At 38.6% G+C, this 16,568-nt stretch overlaps 3 protein-coding genes across 5 annotated transcripts in view; 2 read left to right on the top strand and 1 right to left on the bottom strand.

The window, feature by feature from the left end:
- Nucleotides 1-3,535, top strand: part of zcchc2 (zinc finger, CCHC domain containing 2) — a 22,172-nt gene extending 18,637 nt beyond the window's left edge. For all 3 annotated transcript variants that reach the window (XM_029529195.1, XM_029529194.1, XM_029529193.1), the window contains one exon: nt 699-3,535. In XM_029529195.1, the coding sequence (XP_029385055.1) occupies nt 699-760 (62 nt within the window). In that variant the 3' untranslated portion in view covers nt 761-3,535. The remainder of the gene's footprint in view (nt 1-698) is intronic.
- Nucleotides 215-16,568, bottom strand: ift74 (intraflagellar transport 74). Its single transcript, XM_029529196.1, has 21 exons — nt 16,480-16,568; nt 15,425-15,558; nt 14,898-15,039; nt 14,707-14,755; nt 14,306-14,404; nt 14,134-14,194; nt 13,613-13,672; nt 13,401-13,462; nt 8,234-8,372; nt 7,699-7,761; nt 7,213-7,356; nt 6,887-6,927; nt 6,709-6,788; nt 6,267-6,320; nt 5,819-5,916; nt 5,571-5,697; nt 5,306-5,469; nt 5,025-5,150; nt 4,567-4,627; nt 3,794-4,476; nt 215-861 (listed from the first exon to the last, which is right to left on the bottom strand). The coding sequence occupies exons 2-20, from the start codon at nt 15,551-15,553 to the stop codon at nt 4,361-4,363; spliced, it is 1,815 nt and encodes a 604-aa protein (XP_029385056.1). The 5' UTR covers nt 15,554-15,558; nt 16,480-16,568; the 3' UTR covers nt 215-861; nt 3,794-4,360.
- Nucleotides 10,132-12,582, top strand: LOC115060991 (leucine-rich repeat-containing protein 19-like). Its single transcript, XM_029529197.1, has 6 exons — nt 10,132-10,263; nt 10,382-10,632; nt 10,873-10,984; nt 11,306-11,393; nt 11,936-12,143; nt 12,264-12,582. Exons 1-6 carry the CDS (start codon nt 10,162-10,164, stop codon nt 12,580-12,582), a joined length of 1,080 nt encoding a protein of 359 aa, XP_029385057.1. The 5' UTR covers nt 10,132-10,161.

Below are 16,568 nucleotides of genomic sequence, written 5' to 3'. Positions count from 1 at the left end.
AGAAAAATAATGGCAAAAAGTAGTCATGTTTATCATATATCGACAGCTATTGAAGAGACTTTTTTTTTTTTTTTTTTTTGGTCGGGGGAGGGCTACACTTACAACTGATTAGCCAGTGACAAAATGTACCAACTCTGGCTTTGTGTGTTTACAGGCACATAAAGGAAACTTAACTCCTTAAGTAGGTGGGACGACAACTGTCCACTTTCGTTTCTTTGCTTTGTTTTTTTTTTTTTTTTTTTTACCCTTGTTTGAAGTGGTAGTCATACATGTAACACAGTTTTATAGTGAAACGCCTCAAAGTAGCTCACAAATAAGTTACAAACTAAAACAGAAAAGCTCACTCCCTCGTGATTAGCAGGCTGAAGAACAGAGGAGCTGTTAAATCCAGCGTAGAGATGAAAGCCTGAAACTGACGAGAAACCGGTTTGAAGAAAGAAACTGAGGAGAATACAAAGCAATGACTGCCAGTAGGTTTAAGGGAAACTTAGCCTTTGTATTGTAGCATTGGATGACTGTGCTGAAGTGCACAGCAGCAGAAACACAGGGTTCAGGCTGTCAGCAATCAAAGCCCTCACCGGCCATATGTAATGTTCAGATTATCATTTCCTCAACCGTCCACTGATTGCGTATCCTCTGTGTGTGTGGATACATCTGTGTGTGTCCATGTGGCTGCTTGTGTGTTACTTTCGTTGCAGGTGGCTTCCGGTTAAAATACACAGCCTCTCACATTTCAGAAGCGTTTGACAATGCCGACTGAAGAAGAAGAATAATAAAGGATGAAGACTTCTTCTGGCCTCGTTTCCACAGTGACGGTCCTGTACTTCCTCAAGTGATGTGTGAGCGGTGCACTTCTGTAAACTTCAGGAAAAAAAAATTCTCAAAAAACAAAAAAGAGTGGCCTGCCAAGGGCTCAGAGGACAAAGCCTAAGCACTTGTGCCTGAGAGAATCTCGTTCTGTGGAGAGGATATACTGTCTCACGCACACCAACAGTCCATGTGACTCCCGGTCCCTTCCCTTTCAGTTTGTTTTTGATATTTTTGCACTGAGGGTTGGAAACTATTAACTTATTACTTAATTATTAGAAAGTTGACTGATTTTTTTTTTTTTTTTTTTGGGACATTTTTTTGTTTTTACGTTACAGTGGAGAATAGTCTGGACTGAAAAGGTTCTTTGACACTTGTTTCTAGAACATTGTATTTATGTGTTTTCTTCAATATTACTGTTCACCTGGCATTTTGCTGTCTGACAGAATTGTATAGCAGTTTTCAAAGAATCAAAAATTAATGTAAGCAAAGTGCTTTTATTTTGAATTTTCAAATTTGCTGTAAGTTTTTTTGAATGTACATCTTCTCATTTAAGAAACCTGACTGTATCAAAATGTATGGATCTCATGCGTTTTTGCCACTTGATATTTGTTTTCTTAGAAAGTAATTGCTGCTTTGTATTTTTTCTTTTTATCTTTTTTAATTGTTTTACTCAGTGAAATGCACTATAGTGAAGCAGGAACTTAAGTGCACTAAAACAGTCCTCACTGCAACAATGTTGATGTTAGATTTATTTTCACTCAAATTCAATAGCAAACTAGTTCACAAAACAGCATTTTGACTGTTTTAGTATACTTTAGTATTACAGGTGTGAGACAGCTTTTTATGGCTAAAGTTTTAGAGTAAGACGTCTGTTCTAAATTAAAAGGTTACAAATATTGTAAAAATTTTTGGATTTTCCCCTCTATGAGCCTAAATTCCCACTTGCTCACAGTCTATTGTGCAGATTGATGCCCTCTGGTTTGGCCTTACTGCAGGTTTTTAACTCTGATGGCCTCAGTTTGCTTCAGCATCAGCTTGTCTTGTTCAGACAGTGTGAGAAGCCTGTGGTCATCGCCTCCGCTGACTCTGAATGATGTCTTTTTTTTTGGTGACTCTACCCTTTCAGTCAACTTGTTGCTGTGATTGTCAGTTTTGAAAGTAAAATAGGTTCTGATGGGCATTGACACTTGTAGCCTGTCTGTGTGAAGCATCCTGACACTTTCAGAACTTAGCAGTGTGGCGTTGTTGGTGCAGCCTCTCTGTGTCTCTACGGAGGTTTTAGACTGTCAAGCTTATATTTTTCTAGAGTTTTTGAATGTAGTACAAATATTTCAGCTGTTGCCTTCACGAGTGTAACAGATGGAGCAGTAGGGCCAACTTTTATCGTTCAGTCAAGGGTAGGCTAATAGTCATAGTAAGTGTCATCTTCACTGACAAACATGCAGTAACTATTTTGTCTAACACTTGTATTAATATGTCAGGTCAGCTCTTAAGGAGTAAAGGTTGCCCCCCTTTTTAATGCAATTACACATTCAGGGCTGGCTGCCTGACTTCTTCTTTTCATGTAATCTGAGTTAAATAATCTGAAACATCAATTTCTATGACTGAACCAACATTTGATTTTCAGCAGAGCTCATCAACACTAAGGATGTTGTGGGAAAAATTTGAAAAAGTATGAATAGGAAGCACTGTGCAAGTTCAATAGCATGTAAATAAAACCATTTTAAACAAAGATAACGTTTGTAAAATTGAGGACGCTAATCCTGACCCATTTATTTCAAAATGACCACTTTCAAGTCTAATTTTAAGCTAATAAATACCCTTTTAAAACGTTCACTGGCTCATCCTTTTATTTATTTAGTCTACATGTGAGCCAAGCAGCCTGAGCTGTGAGCCTGTTTAGCAGTCATGATCTAAAGTCGGCAGCTGACCCACTTGCAAGAAACATTGAACAGCTCATATCCTGTTGATAGGAGCATCTGTGGATGCTTTAATTCCTGTCTGTCTGAAGGTGGCTAAATGATCAGATTTTTTTTTTTTTTTTTTTTTTTTTTTGTATTTTACATTTGAACACCAATACTTTTTTGAAGCACCCATTTCTTCTCAATAATCCTCTCATGTTTAAACTTTAGGAATCTGCTCTCATGTTGTTCTGGGCCTTTGTGGACATCTGGCTTGTTTCTGTGTTTTTGACCATAACTGCTCAAACTACTGTCAGTGCATGAGCTAAATATCCACCTATGCACACACAGTTGTTTTTCCTGAGTAAGCCAGGAGATCCCAGCGGTGGTTACAATGACATACACAGCTATTCAGTCTGACTGCCTCCAGTTTGACTCTTAACACTATTCATGTTCTGAATCGATTCTCTGAAAGGTCTTCCACTTGTTCAAGACTTAAAGTGGATCAGATGACCCTGCTGAGGTCTGGAGCCAGACATCATGATGATGTGGACCAGTCTAACTGTTGTGTGGATGAAGAATCAAGTCTAGTGTACATACCGAGGATCCACCAAAACAAGTGTAGTTTTGTTGATGGTTTAAAAAAAGACAAATGCTGTACTGTACATTTGCAATGGGTGACTGCTGCCACCATGAGTTGTAATGTTTACTCTTTGATATCTACATACTGGAAAGGTCAAATATATTTCTAGAGCGGAATTTTATGCAAATTGTTGATTTGTTGTTGTTTTTTTTCTCCTGTAATTAAAAGCAATAAAAATGGAAAATGATTTGTCCTGACTTCCTTTACATGTATGTGCCTCAAGTAACATTTTCTTTTGGAAAAATGTGAATACTTTTTGGTTTAGAGTAAAATTGCACTGCTCTTGACATCACTTTGCAAACATATTACACTACTTGGATTTTAGGTAATCACAGCAACCTGAAGACTGCACTGAGTTAAAGAAAGAGTCTGTGCAACATCATCAGCTGTATACAGAAAAAACCTAAAGCAGACAACATTCACAGTGATTTAGACATACCTGAAGCTGCTGAAGCGTTGTCAGTGTGGTTGACATGAATGTAAATTATCTGCAGCCTGCGAAGGTGGAAAAAGAAAAGCAACTAGGTTTAATTATGTGCCAACACAAGTCCTGATGGATGCATAATTCATCTCACCTGAGAACAGGATGCACCAGCAGGAGTTACACCACACAGCAGAATCTCTCTTTGAAGAAGACAGTGAACTCAACAACTTTGTTGAAGCAACACTGATATTTGAGCCAGTTGGATTGTTGTAAACTAAATCAGCTTCATTCCACTTAAACCTTATCAAAACCTCTTTATTCCAACAATCATTTGAAGCTACATTCACAACAACCTACAGTAAGACCCTCGTGCATTCTAAGTAGTAATATTGTGGATAAATACCTGCAAATTTTGAGTGAACAGACACGTAGCAACAAGTGGAACATCTACCTTGATGGTTGAGCATAAATATTAGATTTAGCTTATGTGCTAATCCATCTCACTGAAAAGGTTGTGATGACCAACAAGTTACACTAATGCCATCAGACTGTGTCAATATAGCCAAGGCTTTTTATGTGTGTTCAACTCCTGTTGTTCTGGAGTGCATCTATGAGACATTTGTTGTACTCAGCCACTTGTTGAGTGACTTTCTTGGCAACCGAGGCGTAGTCACTCTCCTGGGATTTAGAAGTGATGACTAACGTTGGAGTTAAGGAAAGATCACTGCTGGAGCTAACTCTTCATGTGTCACTGAGCTGTTGGACACAACTAGAAAGCCAAAGGATACACTCTTTCATTACAAAGTTGTTCTGCTCCAGATGCTGCCACTTCCTCTCAAGGTTAGTCAACTGAAAGATAAAACAGCAACAGAAAAAACAAGGTTAGCATTCAAAGACTTTTAGGCATTTGTCACAATTTAAAATGTTAAAGGTTCAAGTAACAGTTGTTGCTGGTGCAGGAATGCTTCACTCCCACTCCCTCTCTCAAAGTCTTGTATAAATTGCTGATGTCCTTGTCATCATGATACATCAATAATAAAAGTACAGAGCAGATTTTTTTGCGGGTGGAATCTTCTACACATCAAAACTGCTCCAGTTTGCAGAGTAGAAAATGGCCAAAATGATGTAATGCTCTCAAAAGCCTTTAGTGTATCAACAAAATCACACACTTGGATCTTAAATAATCTTAAATAAAAAGACCAACAATATGGCTCTGAGTGCTTGTCAAAGTGTAAAATGGTCAAACCTGAGCATGAGTCTCATTTTCTTCCAGCTTGGTTTTCAGAGCCTGATATTTCTGGTTCATCTCCTCCAGCAGCTGCTTGAATGAACCCCGACGCTCAGTCAGTAAAAGCCGCTCCTCCTGCAGTCTCTGCACCACAGGAAGGAGCACAAGTTTAAACTCCGAGCTTAGAGTGTTTTTGAGTCATCTGATAGGACTATACATACACAAATTACAGCGCTCTACACACACTTAAAACCCCCTAAAAACTTACATTCCCCCATGTCTCCAACATGGAGTGTTACCTTCTTCTTCTCCTCTGCTGTGTGTCTCAGGGTGTCCAGGTCACGGTAGGTGTGCAGCTCTGACTCCATGGTGCTGACTCGCTCCTTCAGGTTGCTGAGCTCAGATGTGATCTTCCCCTCAAGCTGCTGTACCTTCTCCAGGTCCTGCTGCAGACGCTGGGACTCTGGACGGTCAAAGTAAGAGTGAACAGGTCAACATGGCTGTTCTGCATGTCTTTCAAATTAAGTGTGTGTGTCTGTGAGAGAGAGAGAATAGATTACTAACCTGATGTCAGACCTCGGGCGGTGCTCTCTGACTGGACCACCTCAGTCTCCTTGCTGACCAGCACTTCCTGCATATTTCTCAGCTCACTGGCTGTCACTGTATCTATCTGACGTAGCCGCAACATGTTCTACACACACACACATATATATATGTATACATATAAACTTGATATTTATTCATTCAGTTTCTTCTGACTAATATTTACACTCTCCCTTCCCTCGTGTCTTCAACATCTCCTCCCCCCTCACCCTGCTGCAATGTTCCAGGAGCGAGATGATGTTCTCCTGACACACCGTCATCTTCTCCTGCTCCTGAGCTCTGGACTCCTCAAACGTCTCCAGGAAGCCTTAAACAGAGGAAGGCAGTGACTGACTGCTTGTCATTATACCTGCAACAACATCTGGTCTCACACACACATCACAGCTCCTCTTTAACAGTAAGATTTGGTGACTCCTAGTGGCTGTATCCAGTATTCACATCAGTCTTTAGGTTACTATATCAGTTTCCAATCACGACAAACTATTTGTGTGCACCTTACTGCAGACCCATTAACTCCTCCAGAGGGGAAGGATGACTCTTAGAAGCACTACAATTATTTAACACAAGACAATTCAATTCAATTAATTCATTCAGCTGAATGTTGTTTTTTGCTTTTGGTGTAAATAGCTGTTACTTAGGACCAAAATCTCAACTTACGGTCAATTTCCTCCTCTTTCCTCTTCAGCTCTTTGTATTTCTGTTGACACTCTCCTGATGGAAAAACATATGCCCAAAAATCCACAGTGTATTTACAGGAAGCCTTGAAGGAGGCGCAAAAACAATTTCTTACTAATCCTACTACTGGCCACGATAAAGCGTTTCACATTTAATTTTGCATTTAATCATACAATGAGCAAAAGGCGGGGTCCTGGAACAGCCCAGTTAATATGCTGAGGTGATCTACTTCATCTTAGTGTGATTAAAACTGGACAAATGTTAAAATTCCTGGAAAAATGACAAGGACAATGACCTGTTGTGATAATGTTAAAGGTGAGTCTGCATCAAAATTGTGTGTCAATATATATAAATATATAATATAATAATAATGAAATAAATATAATGTCATTAGAGAAAATAGGTGGCTGATCGAGTGTGTTACCCTGAGCTTCCTCTGAGTCCTGCTCAAGCTGTCGAATCTCCTCTGTGATTTTTCTGGTCCGGTCTCTGATCTCTGTGAGCCTGAACACACACACAGAGACAAACACCAAAACAGACTTGTCATTGTGTGGCAGCAAATTTGCAAGCAGCTACTGTGATTCAATAATATGAAGACATACTGCCTCTCCATACTGGCGATTTCCTGGTTGTCCTCCTTCACCTGGGAAACAAAAACATTTTAAGCCTTTTGTTTACTTGATTGAATTTGTTTGGTTTGTGGAACTTCAAACCAAACCTCGTCATCTAAACAAAAGATGTGTTTCCTGAAAAATCTGGGAAAAAAAAAAAAAAAAGACTTTGGCAATTATTTTAAGAATGTCTCTGCATTGATTTTTTGTAATATGCACATCTACATTCAATTCAGCTTTTACTGCTTCAAATATTAATATGTATTATTATTAAAGTTGTAATGTTCTTCCATTCTGTGGCTGTTTGTGAGGTGAACCTGTTTGAGTAACTTCTCTCTCTGCTCCTGGGGTGAGCCCAAGCTCTTGTGCTCAGCCTCCATGGCGTCACGCTTTGCCTCCAGCGCTGACAGAGTCTCATGAAGCCGCACAACTTCCTGTTTTATTTGTGAGTGCGCCAGCTCCTGCATGGTAAAATTAAACAAATGAAATTAGAAATGCTGCTGTCATTTATTATTGTTCCAGATCTCTGGTCTCATATAAAATTAAAATGTGGCCTTTATCATGTTTGATCTGGTTAAGGCTGCCTATCCTGGACAAGATTGGATTAATAATTACATGATTACTTAACAGGAATTCTCATTTTATATTGATTTAAACATATATCAGCTCATACTTCAGATGATATGAACATGTAAAAATTGATGTGGACTAAAAAATGTCAAGAGAATGTCTTAAATTTAACTTTGTGAATCTTTGTGATCCCACCTCCTCCCTCCCTCTCTCCTTTTTTAAATCCGACTCACTGCTTCATAGTCCTCCTTCCTTGTTATCAGAATGTCCAGCTCTTCCTGGAGAACACTTAGTTCCTGCAAATGGAAAAGAGAAGTAGGGGGAGGATGGAAAACAGGAGACGGACATTTAATTCACAAGGTGCAACTGATGGAGACATTAATATCACTGCAGCCCTGGAAAGGTTAGTATCATAAATACTTGCAGCAATTAGAGAATGACAACCATGATGGCAGTGGATGGCAGTTCCTTACTGGCTGAAAAGGTGATATTCCTAAATACTCACATTCTACCCTGTCAGTTGTTGGACTAAGATCTAATGTCATTTATTTGCAGTGTGAGTGAGGATCACTTTTTACTGTATTGCATGATCATATGATCCTGTAATACGGTGACCTAGAAAGGGGATACTTCCTACATCTTATCAAGTGAAGTGTCTGGAGGGAAAATACTACTACAACCGCATTACGACAGAATTAACCCTAATATTTAGCAGTACAAGCAGAAGGGCAATATTGTAACAGCATTAGGATGAAACTACAGTTATACCTGCAGCAGTTCGTCATTGGCTGTTGCTATGGTGAAATACTTCTCTTGCTTTGCGGGTGGCATTGAGTGGATGACCTCATCTGCGACCCGTCTTTCCCTCTTGATCTCCTGTTCAATTGCCCTGATTGCTTCCTCTCGTCTGTAAAACAAGGACGCAACAAGGGAAGAGAAGTTTAAGTTTATCCACTTATTATTAATTTAAAATTAAAATTAATTGTATCCACTTTACAACAAAACTGCATGTGGTGGGAGAAATGTGAAAAAGATCAGATCCAAGCCCTTAACAGGTCTGATAGATTAGATAGACAAGTTGTGATGACTACAGAGATGAGGGAACAACATAAGGATCAAAGGTTGGAAGGGATACATTGAATTGGGAGGGGGGGCAGTTTACAGTGAATCCCCAATGTTGTCCTACTTCCTTTCTCTCCTTTCCAAATTCATCTCCTACCTTCTCTCGAACCATTACCTCCTCTTTTCTTTCCTCCGGCTTAAGTTCAACTCACCCCACCCCAAGCACTTCAAACTCCCATCAGTTACTACTAATACTTCCCCCTTCCTTTCTTTATCCCCCCTTTGGTCTTTAATCACTTTCACCCACAGAACAGTTTATTAATCATATTAGTTACTATGTGCTATAATTTTTTATTTTTGCACAAGGGGCATTCCCAGCCTGAAGCTTCTTTTGGTTAGGACAGACTTCATCAATCATAAATAGTTAGCTAGCAGGAAGAGTATAAGTCAGCCTTTGGTTTTTACAACACGGAACAAAGGTCATTTGCTGTGCTGGCTTCATCAGGTGGATACAAGTTGGTCTTCTGTGGAAGAATTGGTGAGTTTCTTCAGTTACATTCATTAATGTATCATAGTGAACAATACGCAGGAATTTGTTGACTCCTTTGTCAGTTCAGCAAATAATAACCATGACACCAACCTTTCATTACCACAGCAGTGCAACTGTTTGTTTTAATGTGTCTCGGTGGAAACAAAAAACATTTTATGATGCAAATGATTGATCATGTTAAGGCTGACAGTTTGATTTAAGAGTTGAGATGTTCCTGTGTAATCTCCCTCTCTTGCTGTGAATGTTTAAATGAGAGGTTTTATACTATGCACAGAAGTCTACAAGTAAAAATAGGTAACGAAGTCTGAAGAACCTCAGTGGTATATCATTTTCACGTGATGTATTTTTTATTTTATTGCTTGAACCTCAGCTGCACTGCTTCCTATTGTTGAACAGAGGTAGTTCCTTCACTTTCTACCTATACTGATGTACCCCTCTGCTGTACGCTGCTTTCTTTAAACATTCTGTTTTGTTTCACCAAGCTATATATCAGTTTTATGATCAACTGATTAGCTGATCACCATTTGTGTGTTATTGTTATTTATGTGAAAATTCATATGTAACAAAATTGGTAATCAATTATTAAGTTAATATATTAAATGCCAAACATGATGCATCTTTTAAATGATTTGTGCTCAAGTGTTACTGGGAATTCTAAGGCAGATGAAGTCCCATCAACAATTCATCTTGGGCTCAGGCTCTTTTTTATTATATTCAGATTTCACAGACTAAACTTGAAATATTCTATGAAAACAAAAGCTTCCTAAAGAAGATGAATTATTAATAAGAATGGACACTAAAATCAGGTTATTTTGAGTGCACACCACCACATAGTTTGTGATAACTGCCTACAACATGGCACTAAATTCTGGAATCAAAACAGAAATTCTAATGATCATTACAGTCATGTTTTACATATGAAGCTCATGTCAATGTAATTAAAAAATACTGAACTTTAAGTCTGCAGAAAAGGAAAAAAAGCAAACAAATAAAAAAAAAAAAAAAAGCAATTTTATTATTTTGGAAGGTCAACTTTTTATTGTCCATTATCGATTTCAGTTTTGTGTCTTTTCATGGTAGCATCATGGAAAGGTGGCAGCAACCTCTCCTGCTGCTGTGTTTGACTGCAATGATAACCATGAACATCGTAGCAAAAACTGCTAAGGCCATGGAGGGCTTTACCTTGGTAAACTTTCAATTTTTGATGATGATTTGATGCTTTCTGGGTCATATAATTATAAAAATGTTTGTTTTTCTGTATGCATGTATGTGTAGTAATAACTGTCCATTCATCCATGCAACAGACGGAAAAGAACTTGACCTCCAGGAATCTGCAAGCCATCCCTCACTGTGGTAACAGCTGCTCTTTAACTAAACTGGTGATTGATGGAAACCTGATCACTTTGAATGAAGAGGACCAGAAAGCTCTGGCCAGTTATCCTGCTCTGGTTGAACTCCACTTGGTTGGTAACCGAGTGAATCATGTACCAGCCAAGTATTTTTCTGTGGTACCACACCTCAGAGTGCTGTCTCTCTCCAGGAATAATATCACGGGGTGAATAAAAAAAGCTAATGAAAACATAAACAAAGCCTTCTGCATTCCCGTATTGCATTAGACACGAAATCAAAGAGATTTTAAGTTTCTTGTGTTCACATAATGTATACTTAAAAATGTCTGGATGCTACTGAAAGACTTCCACAGGATGCATACTAATTTTCCTGAAGATTTATGATGATTTATGACATAATAAATACAAGATACTACAACTAATCTTAAAATTTGATGCTGTTACAGCCTTGATCCTGAAGCTTTCTTTGGCCTGGATGTCCTGACAGAGCTGGATTTGTCTCACAACCAGCTGACAAGTCTTCCCACACAGCTATTCAAAGGGCTAAACAATCTGCAGGTAAAACTGTTACATGTCTTATCTTACAACACTCCTGTATCAGCTTGCTTTTTCATTGCTATCTTTTTTTTTTTGGTACGTTAACAAAGAGTTAGATAAATCAGGTTGGCACTGGAAATTAGGGCACATAGCAGCAGTTGTCAGCTGTCAGCCTTCAAGAATGTTATTTCAGTTAAAGTATGCCCCCTATTTTTGTACCAGGGACTTTTTGCATTAAAAATAATGAAGACAACACATCAGCCAAGTTTTAAGATTTCCCTGTCAGGTGTGTTAGCCATGTTATTTTAAATTCATTAATCTGATCTTATCTGGTCCTCTAAGGTGCTGAACCTCCGGGAAAACCCCTTGAATTGTTCCTGCCCACTGCTGACCAGTATTAGAGAGGCCATAGCAGCAAATATTAGCATTGGTAATAATTCTTATTAAGCTTTTTTCTATACAAACCTTTTGGAAATGCATCTACATTTGGCCTTAATAAATTTGTTCCAACCAAGTCACATTTATCTATTTTAAATAATAGCACACAAATCAGCGTGGTGTTCTGGTCTGTGTTCTGGCCTCTTACAGTGTGTTTTTGGATTGATTTCTCAGCATTAGGTTCCAGGCATTAAAGAACACATGTTTTTACAGGAACATAAAGTGAAATGAGACCATACAACTGAGGGAGAGTAGTTTGGCATTGAAGCCCTTTTCGGTTAGAATCAATTATCGATATGATCATAGATGATATCTAACACTGTCTTATTTCCAGCGTCACCTGCAGTTGGTGCAGAGAAGTTTAACAGAATCTCAAGATCCAAAAGCTTATAATGATGATTAAATTCAAATGACTTGTGTCCAGTTGTGTACAACCCAAAAACGTTCCTAAAATGCAATACACATCTTTAACCCATCTGTGGTGAAGCTGCTCATTGATATGGTCACTTGTACATGTAATATCTGTCACTATAGGGGGAGCAGAAGACAGCTGTGCTTCTCCAGAAAAGCCTTTAGACGCTATAGCTGAATGTTACCTATCACAAACAACCACCTTCACCACAGACCCACGAACACCACCAACAATGATCCCCTCTCAAGAGTCCTGGAGTCCATCAACTATGCTGAAAACAACACTGTCACTCACCCAGAACCAAACCATAAATGAAGGTGAGGCAAAGATATTTGACCTATTTCATATTCATCCGTTGTTTCTCTATTACTTAAGTAGATTAACAAATTAAACATAACGAGATTAACAGAATGGTCTCCCTCTCCCTATCTCACCATTCCAATTGCAAACAGACCAGAGGCCATTCCTTGGAAACACGTGGAAGTTCACAGCATGTGTTGCAGCTTTGGCACTAACTACCTCCACACTCATCGTATGTGGCATCAAGGGCCCTTCCTGGTACAAGCTCTTCCATAACTACCAGCATCGGCGACTAGATCAGGAGGAGGATAATGAGGAGGACATTGTGTCAACAGCCTTCTCAGGGACAGAGAGATTCGTCAACCATCAGGTGTTCACTTTTGAGCAAGAAAGTGGGAAGGTAGAGATGGCGGAAGAGGAGGAGGATGATGAGTATTTTGAGGATCCATACATTAAGAGGGAAGATTGACAAGAACAAGAGCAATATTAGGCAGAGCCATGACACAAAACACAGCCATTTCAGTCACAGTAAGAGGAGCGTTACCTCAGTCACAGCTAAAATTCAGGTCTTTAATCACGGGCTGTTAAAATGTTCAAATCTATTTCTTTTTTTAGCACTGCTTAATGCTCCCAATCTGGGAGTTTTAGAGAAAGTTTACCTCAGTTCTGTGTTATTATTGTGATTTTACACTGAGGCTGGTTCAAGCTATTTTTGCCGTGTCACATTAGTGCCAAAAACATAAAGCAAAAACTGTGACTTTTAAGCCCTTTGCCACATATGCACACCCTACCTATCAAGTTAAAACTATTACGGAAGGCCCAATATACAGCACACAGTGGTGTGTATTTATTCTGCATTTCACTCGGGAAAACCGTGGAGATCATGGTGCTAACATGAACAATGCTTTGTGCAATAAATGGATGTAAATATTTAAAATAGAACAGACACACATAAATGTAGAATAGAATCTTTCAAAATCAAATATGAAACTAGAGTGGAAAGTGTTTCAATAGTTGAGGAGGTTTAAAATTGATACATAGAACCAGGGGTAAGCTATTGCTATTCCGTTCTGCTCATACAAGGACACTGAGATTTCATCAACAATAAAACCAAAGATTTACAAGAGAGAAGTTGTGAAGCAGATCAAGGCAGCATACATTGTTGAAATTGTGGCCGTTACCGTGGTAGTGCAACCGTAAACACTTGCACAAATGAGCTTGTGGTATTTGATGGTATTTTTAAAAACATAGAACTATAAATTAATTAAACTTCCACTTAATACTTACTCTCTTCTCTCAGTGAAGATGCTGTCAATGCTTGCAGCCTCACTGTCATTCTGGGCTTTCAACTGGGAGAAAAGGGAGGAAGGAAAATGGATATAATGAGAAGATGCTTTTTTTTTTTAAATCATATTTCACATTTTTACCCAAAATCAGTTTATTCAAGTTTGACTTCACTGTCAGGAGGTGTTACCATACTGCTTACATAGTGTACTTACATTGTTGTAGTCATTTATCATTTCCTCCATCTCTGTGTTGGTATTTAGTTTGTCCACTAGCTGAAAAGCAAAGAAAGAAATCACATAACTAGAACTGCCAACTCCCAGTCAAGCCAATGATCGTCATCACCCATCCATGAGTCCCTGTGAATGATTATACCAAATTGGAAGGAAATTCTTCAAGGGATTGTATTACACCCATAAGAATAGACAAATGTCCAGAGAACATAATGCCTCAGGCTCAGCCTTTACAAGCAGAAAAGTATAATAAGAAAATCACTATAGTACCTATCAGGAGGTAACTAACTTAACAACCATAGACATTTCATATGGATAGTGTGCAACTGGATTTCTTTACATACTTCATTGGTCATTGGCTTGGCTAAATACCTCAAGTACAGGATTTTTTTTTTCTGGCAGCTGCCTGCATGTTATATTGAGGATATAGGAGCTAAAATTTTAAGCAGCAGCTCATTGAAAGAGATTATGGAACATGACTAAAACAGTTTAGAGCTATTTACCATGTTGTAGTCAGCAAGCTGGCCTTGTAAATCCTTAATCTCTCCAGCTAGAACTTCAGCTCTGAAGGAAAGGGATAATAGTAAAGGATTGGTAATGTGATAATTTTTTCCACTTTGTTATCAAATAATATAATGTATAAATTTAAGACAAACTATTAAAGGTATCACACACCTCTTCTCATAAGAGAGGTAGACAGAGTTCTCCTGGTTGTAGTTGTCAATCTCTTTGTGCAGTTTGCTGGTTTCAGTGGTCAATTCATTGATTTTACTCCTGCAAAAATGGTTAAGCAGATTTTGATGTAGCAAGAGGGAGTTTAAGAAATGGTTGCCCTGCTGGAAATATAACATACTGTATAGTATAAAGTAGCATGCAGAATATCTTATGAAAATCTTATGAAATAAGAAAGAAATAAAAATCATAATATAAAAATATTTATCATATCATAGAACCAATGATACCAGAAATAAATTAGACCAGAGTAGTCTGAAAATGGCATAGCCCTGTGTAAAAAAAAAAACCAAAAACCAAGGATTGGGAAAATTGTGACACCCCTAATGGTTAGTATGTGTTACCTAAGAAGGCCCAAGTAGTAGGACTTGTCCAGAATTTGTCTTTGAGGTCCTAGAAAAAGAAAAAGAAGAATAAGTAGCTGAAATATACAAAAATATATTGCTGTTTTAACATGGCTCACAGTGACCGTGAGTCTAATTCACACTAATCAATTTAAATACTATAAAAAGAGCACATTCATGGCACTTCAAACCTTTCATGCCAGTCTTCATCCCACTGAGCCCCTGTTGGGTGACAGGCCTGTCAGTCACTTTGATCTGCGCAGACAGGACTCCAGGGGTGGCAACTGAGATGCCACCTCTTGTGCCAGGATGGCCACTTGTACCTGGAACCATCTGTATTTGAAATGAAAGAAAAGTACTCTATAAATTTGAGTTTCTACACACTGACTTGTAAAAAAATATATATATTATTAAAAGTTAAGGCTTGTCCCCTGTCCCCTAATACTGTCTGTACAATGAAGTGTTGCCTGGATAAATCCTGTGCTAAGCAAAAAGCTCCCTCTCATTCCTTTCTCACGTAATTATCACGTAAAGCAAGTTCACTTTCAAAAATGCATTTAAAACAAAATCATTATTCTTGCATTCTTGCTAAAACACGTCAAGGTCAGCAATAAGAATGGTAATCATTGATCAGGCCACTTCAGCAAAACACAGTGTGCAAACAGTGAAAGCACTTGCTTCTTGAATCTTATCTTAGTCCACACATCGCTTCACTTACCCCAGTTGCGACACGTATGGCTGTAGGAGGGGGTCGAATGGCTGTTGGAGGTCTTCCAGCACCAGGGGCCAATGATCCACTGCGGCTCACTGGGCGGCCCATGGCAGAGGGAGGCCTCTGGCTTGACATGATTCCTATATATACACAATTAAATATATTAACAGTAAAGAGACTCAAACTTACAACTTGCTGTAAACTAGTACAACCAATTGGTGAGCATATGTCAGTATCTCTGCATGGAGAAAATGCACAAGTGAACCTGAAGTTGATTGTTTTTAAAACAGTGGTCCACAGGCACTGGATAATTTCTTGTATATTTAAGTGGTAATACAGTAGATACAAAACGATACAAAACACTTAAAAAAAATAAAAAATCAAGCCTCCTGTTTTTGTTGGTGTACTTTTTTTTTTTTAACATGTTGGTGAAACTGGTGATTTTAGCTTCACTTATCTAACACTTTCTTTTAAAAAGCCTGGATTCACCAGTGTAGAGTTTTCAACAATCCTGACTCACACCACAAGAAAGTAAATGTGTGCCTCTTGAACATAACAGGCATGTTGCATGTATGTATGTGATAGAAAATCTTGTGTTTGGAAAACGTCAATTTCTTGTTAATGTGAACAGAGGATTTATATTGTTGCTGAACCGGCTCATTTCAGATATTTTGGTAGCATTGCGATCTCACTTATTCATCTATTTATTTATTGACAATTACCACGTAAATAGGATTAGCTAGCAAAGCATGAGCTATCTCAGGGGTGTACAAAGTGCGCTGCTAACAGTGTAGCGTCAGTTATCATCGCTGTTTGGCTACATATCAACAGCATCGTTTCTTTGAATTCATGGCACCAGGACGTGGTACATCTCTAGCTCAGAATACCGAGCCACACGACCGTTAGCGTTAACTTTACAATAACTTTAGCATCATGGCTAGCTCGTCGTCACGGTTCAGCATAGATGCGACGTGACCTATCTTAAAAGGAGCAATTTTACGGCCATTTTCTCTCACAGTGTAAACCTCTGCAATTCGTATAGAGGGGGCTGTTTGTTTTACCTGACAGGAAAATGTGAAGAAACAGTAACACAGCACAAACAGCTGCAACCAAGTGAGCAGCTACGGGTAACGGTAACCAGGTAACCGTC

This window comes from Echeneis naucrates, chromosome 20, assembly GCF_900963305.1.
Source record: "Echeneis naucrates chromosome 20, fEcheNa1.1, whole genome shotgun sequence".
Taxonomy (NCBI): Eukaryota; Metazoa; Chordata; class Actinopteri; order Carangiformes; family Echeneidae; genus Echeneis; species Echeneis naucrates.
This window is presented reverse-complemented; position numbering and strand designations above follow the sequence as displayed.